Consider the following 11,891-nt stretch of genomic DNA (forward strand, 5'->3'; position numbering starts at 1 on the left):
CACCGAGCCATGACAAGCTTACATAAGGACTAGTCAATTTACACCACATTTGATTGGATTTGGTAATGCCACATACATATATCCAAACACAAAAAAAAATATTACTTCATATGACTTATTAGAAATAAAAGCATTCATTCAAACAACTATACAGGTGTAGCTGGTGAGGAATAGCAAAAGCACAAACAGAAATATTAGCATAAAGCCAGCAAGGCAACAGCAGGAACTTAACCTACATATATAACTGCTTTCATTCCTTCATAACCACACACAACCATTTAGTGAAAAGCCCCTTAAGGCTGAGATTACAGTTCTGGATTGGATTCAACTCTTGCCCTCGCTCAGTGTAGCTATTTGATGAAAGGCTTGGCAAGCGTCACATCCAAGTGCGGTGGGTATTTTTTATTTTTTTTTAACTTACTTAAATGAAACTATACGAGGACCTGGGCCAGACTGCTCGTCTGGTTGTAAATAACCTGTGGTGTCCCAGAGGGTGGCATACTGCAGGCTGTTGTGCTTTGCACGCATTTTGCAGAGTACTAAAACCACGCACTGGGTTCCCAGGGCTCAACAGTATCAATTAGAGGCAGCTTGTGAAAAGATGTGCTTCCTCCGTTGCTGTGGTCTGGTGAGAGGTAGGAAGTGAGGGAAGAGAGGGAAGAGAGAGAGAGGAGGCAAATCCTCCACAAGTATCCAGTCTTCAGGTTGCTTTGTTAGCTCGTTCACAAGCCCACAAATACAGAAAAGTGTTATAGAACACACGCCTGACCAGTCCCTCTGTTTCCTTTCTCTGATCTGAAGTGTGTGATAAAGTTCCCCTTTCTACAGATACCTCAACTCAGTGACTTGATGGAACACACAGCACCAGAATGAAGGCCACAAGGGTCACATGTTTTCTTGTGTGTCCCAGTGTTCCAATCCTGAGGGGAGCGGCAGGTTACCCAGACCACAGGCCGTTCTGTGCTGCATCTGACTCACTTACCACACTTAGGAAACACCAGATACTGTAATCATACTTGACAACCGCTTTAACCACAATGGTAACACGAAACTGAGAAATTCCAACACTTGTGTCTTTTCAAGAAATGAACATGAAATAAGGAAGGGAAAAAGATGATAATGTCAAATTAATAGAAAGTTTAGTCTGATATCCTGTATTTAGCAAAGCAACACTGTACAGAAACGCGGAAACGTCAGTAAGGCCTAACCACTGTGTTTAAATATATATCGTTAAACACCAAACCCTCCACAGTGAGAGCACCAACACGTCGATTTGGGTTATGTAAAATATGTTTAACCATTCTTGATTTCACTTCTTCGTCAGTAAAATATGGCGTATAGTTAAAACGCAATGCAATTACTCCAATTATAAATGACTAAAGTATGGCAACGATTCTGTCAGCTTTGGCAACCAGCTCTAAAACCTGTCGCGCCGCATTTCCTCAAGTGCATTGACCATTGCAACATCTTTCCAGCTAAACATCCATGCCACCCAAAACTAACAAGTTGAGCCGGCATATTCATAACACAAAGAAGCTTCTGTTAGCTCACTAACTGTGAATCCTCTGCCTTTCTTGTCCCGACACTTGAAAACCCTAACCAGAGCACGTACGACCGTAATGAGTTTACCCAATTGGTCCAGACTGGTTTGGTCTGCAAAGCTGCAGCAGTTTTCTGCTCTGTCCAAACACTGAACACTGAGGTCTTGCTTCTTTGTCCTTTATAAACAACAGGCCAACACAACCAGGGCTTAATTCCCCTCTATTTGGGGACAAATGGCCTCCTTCATTGGGTCCAGGGAGAACAGAGGGACCACACAGCCCCTTCTTCTCACAATGGACAAAGGCATTGCCCCCGGACCGGCCAACTTGTGTCATAACCTTATCGAAACGAGCCAGTGCTCCTTGTCAGAAAATAAGGCCACCGAGATGGAGAGGCCCGGTGAAGAGGGGTAGCCTTCTCCTCTTCCTTACTGAAAAGGACAAACTATAGCATCCCTGTTGGATATGGGGGACAGGGGAGTTTTTGTTTCTAATGGCTTGGTGTTCTCTGCTTACATGTCGTGCCCCCTCTCATCCTCAGTCCTGTTAATCCCATTAATATGAAGAGGGCCAAGAGCCTGAGAGTGGCCACAGCTTAAGAGCCATCAGCCAGCATTAGCCCTCGAAATCCAAAACCTTGTCTAGACCCATTAACAACTTAGCCCTGCAGAGTTAAATCATTTGAGACCCACATCTAATGATGGGAGCATAACCTATAGCCAGCATTTACCCATCACCACACACACGTCTGCTCGGAGCTGACACACCAGATGCATCATGTTATTTGATTTTGAACCCCACTAATCTGGTTCTGTTGGTCAAATAGTACATTTGTTCCACCATTTTGACTTAGTGTATTCCTTGGCAGCTTTTTAACCTTCCTCACATTATTGAGTAGCTGTGTTGAACGTCTGCCACGCAATACTGACCATGTGAGGGATTTGCTTATTGGATGATTCAGTCCAGTATTAAACATTATTCCCATTTAAAGTGATTATTATCATGTGTGTCTGTCTGTGTGCAGTATACTGTATGTGTGTGTGCTTGCTATAACCACATGATGTATTAGGAGAGATAATCTGTTGGCTTTTAATTAAATAGCCAGGCAAGGAGCACTGAGAATACCCCAATAAGACTAAGGTTAACGTCTTGTGCAGGGCAGCGAAGTTAATCTCTAATGCGGGCAGAAAACCCGACATTTACATATGGCTACATTTCTCATCCCACTGCATACCAGTGGGGTGATTATAAAGCATTAGAGCCTTATTAATACAGCTTTGAAGCAGCTTGCCTTGGCCGGACTAGAGCCCATCGAGGGCTTTCAAGAAACAATGAGCACGTTGACTGCTCATGAGCAGCTTTCAATCCCAAAGTGAGAACAGTTACCTAGTGCTGTAGATTATCCCAAATGACAATCAGCTAAAGCAGGCAATCACCAGAGTGATTCAGCTCCCTTACCTGCCACACACATTTGCTCCGGTAATCAAGGGGAGTTTCCTTCAGCTCCAAACTGTGTGATCAACTCCACATCACACCATCACAGACTTAGGTATGTATCACTTTTCTCAAGAGTCTAGACATCATCTGGACTTGGAGGTTATGGGTGTCCGGTGGCGTCGAAGGAGCATGTTCCTTGTGTTAAGTGTCATTCAGGATAACTGTGACTAAGTGAAAAATGTATGGCTTAGTGGTGCTACCATGCTCAGCACTACATCCTGCTACTGTTCACACACTAATCAGATTTGAGCACAATGATGTGTCTTTTAGTTGCAGCAGAGAATATACTTTATGGTAGATTTGTGAATAGCCATACTGTTAGTTGGTGTATTATTGTAGCCTGCCTGATTTTTTTTTAACTTAAACACAACGTAAACAAACACATTTGATAAGGATCTCTTAATTTATTTTTCTTTTCTTTTTTTATTGTGACCAAATAGGGCCACTTTACAGTTGGAAACAAGAGTCCATAGCCATACTAGTGGCCAATATGAGGCTGTATTTGTTGAACAAGTAAGCAGGTATGGGAATATCATTAGTTTTGCAGGTATTCTGCCATAAACCAAAGGCTGATGGCACCAAAGGGAAAGTAAAAGTAATTAGTATGCATGGTCTGGGGACCATTGATGTATGTACATAGTTTAATGGCAGTCGATCTGATAGTTGGTGAGATGTTTCAGTCTGGACCAAAGTGGTGGACTGACCGACTGACATTGCCATCCATAGAGCCATGCGGCTAACAAACTTGTTAGTGTAAAAGTGTCAAATTGATATGCATTGGCCTCGTTTTTAAATCCTGTAGCCGCAATAATAAAGATTTAAATTTCTGTACTTTAATGAAGCAGTGTTCTTTTGTGTCTGGAATCTATTCCATTTCTATTGACAGTATTATGCCTACGCATGAGGAGCACCTGCTCTTCCTTCCATTACTAGGCTTCCTCCCTTGTTTTGTATTGTTTATTTAAACATATCTTATTTATTGGCCAACATATGAAATGTTGGTGTCTTGTAAACCCATTAGGGTTGGGCACTTTGCATGCATGGCACAAAAACAAACAAATAAAATCAGTGAATATTGGCCTCGTTGAATTATAGAAAGTGATTCAAAATATTGCAAGTTTCGCTAACTAAACATATTTCCAAGCCTTTAAATTGCCTGAGCAATAAGTGAGCTGCAGGAAGGAGAAAGTTTGCATAAGCCTGGCGGGGTCACACCAGCCAATACACAGATCACACATTAGAAGCAGCCTTCCCACTCTGGGCCACACAGCAGTCTGAGGAGCTAATATAACTGTTTTGACAGTCACTGAGAAACCTGGAGACGCAGAATGGAAAGGTAGGGAAAAGGAAGTCCAAAGTTAAGTAACAGGACTGCAGTGTTCTGCTGCAATGAGTGTGTTTCAACACATTTTACATGTTAGGAAGTGCACCAATAAAACACTTTCTCAAATTTAATCGCTGTTGCACATTTTCCAGATATGCAGGTATTTCAGATTTTCCCTTTCTGCCCTCACCACAGGGAATGCAGTACAAAGGCCAGCGTTTTTTATATGAACTTCAGGAGGTGAGCAAGATACAGTATAATGAAGTCTTATTCTGGGCCCGGTGATGACAGTGAGGGAGAAAAGGGAGCATCATATCCAGTCACCTGTTTCCTATTGACCTAAATATGAACTCACTCTATCCAACACTCTGATGCTTGAAGTAATTCTGTAGGGTTTTGTGGGTAAGGGAAGCAACTCACAAACATATCAGAAACCCTCATTAATGGTATTTTTAGAAACAAATGCATTTCTGCCAGGCTGGCTTATCTTGCAATAGTGGCAAGGGTGAACATAACAATTTCTACCCTCATTGGCTATTTGTTGGAAAATGAGAGCTTGGGAAAATGGAGATCCAATCTATCTGTGGTTAGACACTGAGCTGATCTTTCCGGACTGGTGTAGCTCAAGTAACGATGGTCACAGTGGCGGAAGTATTCTCACAAGAGATTCATCCATTTCTGTGAAATGACTGGATGGAAGGAGATTAGTTATTGTTTCTTTGATACTCTGGCATCTTGAGAGACAATGAGAAAGGAATTAGAATGAAAAGAGCGAAAATAACTTTTAAAATACATTAGTTGACAGCTACTGTACCTGGAGCGAGAGGTTGGCGCAGTAATTGTGTATAATGTGTAAGTGTTGGTCAGAAATCTCACACACAGCCTTCCCCTCATCTGAGAAAATCTATCATAGAAAGTGTGGGGGCCAACAAGATTGGGCAGGATGCCTCGCACATATCTCCTTCCTCTCCTGCCAACAGATTGCACTCCCTGGTGATTTGAGGGAGGAAATTCAGGAACATTTAAGCTTCCTCCTCTAAACAACACTTCCATTGCACAGTAAAAATAGCCACTACCACACTGGTCATCAGTCATATTCATTGTGTGTTTATATTAATAATTGACATTTTTCTAAACCTGCAATAACTGAATACCATTTACTTTGTATATGGAGTAGTATTTTACGGCAGGTTTGTTCTCCATTAACTCTTGAAGCAAAGATCTTCTCTTTAGCTTTAGCTAAAAGGCTAAAGCTGCTAAATGTGACCTCATGTTCACTAGCTTCTTGCTAACTTTCTCAGCTGTTTCATGCTGGGGAAGTAATGGGTTTTTTAGAGGGTTTTTTTTGCTGAAAACAGGTAATTGTTGTGGGCGAAAAACGCTATGAGAGTGATGAACCAAAATAGTACATTTGCTGGACTTAAAACCAAAACCATTAGCTGAAAGATGCTATAAAGCTAATTCTCTGTGGGTTCATCACTATGAGCAACCCCTTTCATACTTATTGATTTTAGCAACCTAATATGAATATACAATAATATTGGCTGGATGTTCTTTTAGTCATGAGGCCATCTTCAATGACTCCGTTACACACTGTCTGTGCCATTGGGCACTTTGATGTCTCCATCCTGGCAACTACAAGCAAACACAACATCCTCCATTTGAATCCACTTCAAACCTTCCCGTTCAAACTGCAGAAGAGAGAAAAACCCTAAACTGCTTACCAAACGGGACCATCTGGAGGCAGTCGTTGGATGATGGGCACTGGAGGACTAAAAGGCTTTTGGGGGGGTTGATGAAGGGAAGCCAGACAGAGAAATAGAGGGAGCGAGAGAGAGAGAGAGAGAGAGAGAGAGAGAGAGAGAGAGAGAGAGAGAGAGAGAGAGAGAGAGGGAGAGAGAGAGAGCAGAGCAGCTACGTCTACCAAACCATGGCGTGAGTCCCTCTCTGCAGGCAGGGCGGTAATTACAGGGAGCACACAGACAGAGAGCCTGACTGGGGAAAAAAGTGGAGATACTCAAACTGCTGGGTTGCCGCCCTTGGGCTCTCAACATAACCGCAAGCTGCCCATCCTACAGTATAGGCCATGAGAGTAGGGTTCCAGATCAGTGCACTGACACACAGTGCCATGGAGGAAGCAGCGATGGGCACAGACGGCTGCAAAGTCCACGTCAGGCCAGGTAGGTCAACATAGGCTTGCTTCCACCCCACAAGTACCAGACAGTGGTATAAAGAGTGCACAAAAACCTTATTGTCATTAGACTTGAGGTCGAGTACCCAGTCTACTTTTCTCTGCCTTTGTCTGTGCATCTTAGAGGAAACTGCTGACTATACATGATGACAAAATGGCATCAAATGAAGCAAAAATGAACAAAAAAACACCAAAAATATAAAAAGATATATAGGAATACAGATCCACTACTGTTTTTTTTTTTCCATAACCCGGTTGGTATGATCATTAGACAACATGAGTCACCGCTCAAAGTGCTGTGTGGCTTCCTTGCCGTCATCGACTCGAAGCTCAGATCAAACCGCATCAGCGTGAAGCGTCCGGTTCTGCCCCCAATCCCGACTTCTCTAATAAAGCTTTCAGGGCATGGAGTAGAGCAGCGGCTCGCCGTTACCAACTGTCTTGAGCATTATAAATCATCCCCCACGCCCAGGGAGGCTGTGTCCTTCCACGTGACCCGCAACCTTCACACATCCTCACACAGTCAAACCTTACAACATCACACCAGGGCAGATAAATGAGGTGGGGTGCAGTTCATCACATCCGTCAAGCTCCTGACATGGAACGATAATCCATAAAGCCGGTGTGTGTGGGCAGGCTGAAATATACCTTGAAAACAGCTCAAAGTTTGCAGCCGTGTAATGGAGAAAGTGGCTGCCTATTTAACTTCACTAGTATGTTTAATTTGCTTAAGCTATTTTTCATTCAGAAACTTTAAAAAGGACTGCGACATAAATTTCACCACCGGCAATCAAGCTAATAACACACTTCACCAGGTTTTGCTGTTATACCGCGGGTTTCTAGTGTGCGGGCTTACAGAAAGTCACACAATATTGCACCAGTATTTCTCCTCTGACATTTATCCGGGCTCTTTCCTTCTTTCCCTCAGCCCTAACTGTAGATTGTAGCAGCAGAGATATGAACTATATGACGTATGATTCCCATTTTCCAGTGCAGGTGTCAAAGCTGTGTGTGTGTTAATGATGAGTGTGTCCAGGGGTGAGAAAGGAAAAGCTCCCCGGGGCGGAGGGGCCTGCATGGGATTATTACTTTTTTTTTTTTTTTTTACAGCCTGGAGGATAACATTTTTTATAAACACATGTAAACAGTTTTTTCCCTTTTAACTGTGACCTCCTGATGGCCTTGGTTACTATGTATGAAATGCATGAAGTTTGCTGGGGCTCAAATTAATGTGTAACCAGTGATAAGAAGTATGTGTCTCAGAACACACAGGGCCAGATGTACTAATGCTTTTGAGCCCACTTCAGGCGTATTTGTTTCACAACGTGCGCGTAAAAGCATGGCGAGGTATGTACAAACAGGCCGCACTGAGGTGAAAGAGCACACTGCCTGTCACAGGAACTGAAAATGGGAAATTGCGCTTTTCCGTGTCATGCATATGCATTCACGGGAGGGTCAAGGTGAAAGTGGGAGTTTCCCATAAAGAGATGGGAGGGGAAGCATTAAGTGCGCCTAATTATGTGTATGTACAAAAAACGCCCGTGAAAGTGCGCCTCTATTTTGCGGTGAAAATTCTCCGCCTCTTAAAAGCAGGTGTAAACCAGCCGCAAACGGGTTTCCTCGCATATGCCTCCTGGTGAAAAGGCAGCAGTAATCCGAGCAAGACGAAGACATAGGCCAAGGAGACGAGCTGAAAAGATTTTTGCCACAAGGATCACACTTTTTCAGTTGAGTGAACACAAAATCATTAAGGGTTACAGATTCAGCAATATTACAGTTACTGGAAGAAATGACATTGAATCTCCGACTCAGCGTTCACATTCCATTCCAGCAGTTGTTAAACTCCTCGCTACATTACAAATATTGGCATCAGGATCATTTTAAACAGTCATAGCATCAGCAGTGGGAATATCACAGTCTGCACTCAGCCATATCATAGCACAAGTACTTAACGCTTTGCCACAGCGCAATTTACGGCATAGTGGGCGGAGAAAGGCGCTGATTACTCAATGAACTGCAGGTTTGGTAAATACGACGTAAGCTGAAGTATCACAGCGTGCGCTTTCTGCGGGTTGACCATGGCGCTGATAAATCTGGCCCCACAGTCCTAGACAGATTTATTTTTCTCAAACAATCCCTTCACCATAACAAGAATAGGCTACATAGAAAGAAAGCAACACATAATTACGTATTCCAGGGCCATACGAGACTGCCAGCCAATCGATCGCAAATCCTCAGGTGTCTCTTATGCCAGCTCTGTAGCTCCAAGCCATTTCACACGCGTCCATACACACAGCACAATTCTGGATCCTAACTTTTAATCACTCACTGAGTTGAGTAAATGAATTAGTTTCACAGCCAAGAGCGAAAAAGTAGCACAATCCGTCTCCTCACAGAGAGGAATCAATGTTGCGCTGTGACAAAATATCCATATTTAATTCTTCTGCAACTATTTATCATGAACATTCAATGGAAGCCACAGGGTTTACTTTTAAATACACACTAAATAAAACATCAACCATAGATCTTTATTTCAGAGCATGAGGCCTTACATTCTGTAATACTGATGTCCTTTGAGCTTTTGAAAACCATTATCTGTATGATCCATAAATTACTGTCAAAATAAATCCAACCTATGAGCTGCAGGGTGTTGGGTAATGGCACACTTGCAGTACAGCATTAGCATTAGATCAGTGTGTGTTTTTCCTAAGCAAAATTATATATATATATATATATATATATATATATATATATATATATATATATATTTATCACTGCGCACCCTCCCTTCCTCTATCTCCCTCCCTCCCAGTGAAGCCCGAGGGGACAGGAGACTGCTGCTAATTGCAAGCCTGAACCAAACACATGGTGTTAAAAACAGATAACACTGGATGACTGACAGCCAGCAATGAAAAACATGTCAGAGACAGAATACGTCAGAGAAAATCCTCAGGCCTTGGAGAACTACAGTATGTCATTCATCCGTTTCATAAGAAGCCTGCAATAACTCACATGGTAATAAATAACATGATGTTAACATCTCTTCGCAGAATAATCAGAGTTTGGCTCTCTGTCTTACATTAAAACTTGGGAGGCTCGAGGCTCTCCAGCAGCTGACTCTGCAGCAGCAGTCACAAGCAGTGGTAGCCTCTCACCTCTGCACAGCACTGCCACTCCCTGACAGCTTTATGGACACAGAGCACCATCTTTCTTGTACAAGAGTTGCCTGAATCACCTGACCAGAACACAAAGTGCAAAAACTATAGCAACTCTACCACAAGAAAAGTATCAGACGTGTTCTACAGAGCAAAGTTGTGAAGAAAATACAGGATGTTGAGGTAAGCTGTATCCTCTGGGTGCACCTGTCGATTAAAAGTAACTGATTGATTGTTATACATACTGCTAGGGCAAAGTCACTTTAAAGAGATTAGTAATGGTTCTGTTAAGAACAGGTGTATCCATGCCTAATATCTAGAAATATGAGCTCATTATTAATCAATACAATGGCTATAAAATGACAGCAAGAAGCAACATAGTGATGGCAGGAAAACAAGGATTCCTCTGACCTACATCGATGCATGGATGGTGCATAAAAAGAGCCTGAGGCACTGACAACCATTCAGCCATCAAATATCAAAACGGCCAGCCATGAGTAATGCATGCATTACCCCGCATCACAGCAGCGGCTGAACCCATGCACAATGCTCGCCTTCTCACACAGATGGCTTCGAGTGGAGGGTAACAATAACTTACAGTCTATTTTTACGTAAATTAATCATAAAATGCTGTGCTCAAAGTTCCAGTAGGATGCACATTCGGAACTGTTGGGCAAAAAGGGGGCTTCTGTGTGGTGCTGTTGGGGAGAGCAGACATATTTCTCCTCCAGAGATCAATTAGTTCCTCAGCACAACTCAAGACTTGGAGCAACTCTAGACTCTGGAGACTGCAACACTACTACTGGTTTCACTGTTCATCAGTCAGGGAAAACTATAGTGATGCCAGAAAGATATTACTGAAAGAATGCTGCAGGAATATAATTGGAAATGTGAACATACTGTATGATCATGATGCCTATAAACTCACTAAAAACACACAGGTGTCTGTACGAATATAACAGTGGTTTCCAAGTTACTGATTTTTGATCACTCTACAGCTCTTCAAAGCACTATTGATTGATACATTGGCACTTTCCTTGAGGCAGACTGCTTGTGTTAAAAAAAAAAAAAAAAAAAAAAAAAAAACTCACATGAGTTAACTGTCAGTGTTGCTGGTGCAATGAAATACCGCTCATTCACAGTTATGGCAACATCATGATTTTTGCTTTGCTGTTGTCCAGAAATGATAAGGTAGCCTATCGGTGAGAACACACAGTGGAGCCAGTGCCGTTAGTAACATGAGGCTGGATGTCATTCATTTAACCAAGTACCTGTCATCGTAGCAGAAATCGGCGCCCAGAGTGTTGACATACAGGACCAGAGCCACGGCGCTGCACAGCAATTCTGCAAACATTTCTCTGTCTCGCACACACGCGGGGAAATAATAATAATAATAAAAATTAAAAAAAATACACAGTATAAATGATAAAAAAGACAAAGATGCGAAGCGAGACTGAGAGAAGCAGCGAATCCCAATCTCGTTTCCCTCTCAGTCCCCGTCTTTGTCAGGATGTCTCTGCGAAAACAAGTCTGTTTCTCCCCCCATCATTCTCGGCGAAGTGCACAAAGTGTAATAATCCATAGGTCGCTTTCTTTCTAACCCATGTTGGGTCTGAGCTCGAGAGCTTGTTATCCTGCTGGGAGTTGGGAAGAAAATAAAACACGAGCAGCGTTTACGTGAATCTGTGACAGCGAACCGCACGCCTCGCCGACACAGAGGACGATCAGCGCTCTGATGCTCAGCGGCCCCGGCGGCCGCTGCTGGATAATCCGCTCTCAAGTCAGCCACAGAGGCATCTACAACTTCCGGTAGACCTTTCAAAATAAGGCTTGCTGATCAAAGTTACATTTTACGAGCAATGGACCTACTGGTGCTAAAGACAATATGAGATAGAGCTGGGCGATATGGAAAAAAAATCTAATATCACAATATTGTTGACCAAATATCTCAATATCGACATTGCAGCGGTATTGTAGGGTTGACAATTGGTGCTTACAAAAAATATTTACACAATGAGATTTTTGACAAATAATCATCATTAATGTGTAGCCTATATAATAACTATAGTGGGTAAACGCAAATAATAGAAAAGCTAGAACAGTCTGGTAAATTCAAAAAATTACATCACTTTACTGTAATCCAGCCATTAAAACCAGGGACAGATCACTTAGATCACAATATC

At 42.6% G+C, this 11,891-nt stretch overlaps 1 protein-coding gene across 1 annotated transcript in view; it reads right to left on the bottom strand.

The window, feature by feature from the left end:
* tmtc2b (transmembrane O-mannosyltransferase targeting cadherins 2b) overlaps positions 1-11,463 on the bottom strand; it is a 117,037-nt gene extending 105,574 nt beyond the window's left edge. Inside the window, exon 1 of the mRNA XM_031283099.2 lies at positions 10,980-11,463. Within this exon, the coding sequence (XP_031138959.1) occupies positions 10,980-11,062 (83 nt within the window). The 5' untranslated portion in view covers positions 11,063-11,463. The remainder of the gene's footprint in view (positions 1-10,979) is intronic.
* Positions 11,464-11,891: the final 428 nt, after the last annotated feature.

This window comes from Sander lucioperca, chromosome 7, assembly GCF_008315115.2.
Source record: "Sander lucioperca isolate FBNREF2018 chromosome 7, SLUC_FBN_1.2, whole genome shotgun sequence".
In the NCBI taxonomy this organism is placed as follows: Eukaryota; Metazoa; Chordata; class Actinopteri; order Perciformes; family Percidae; genus Sander; species Sander lucioperca.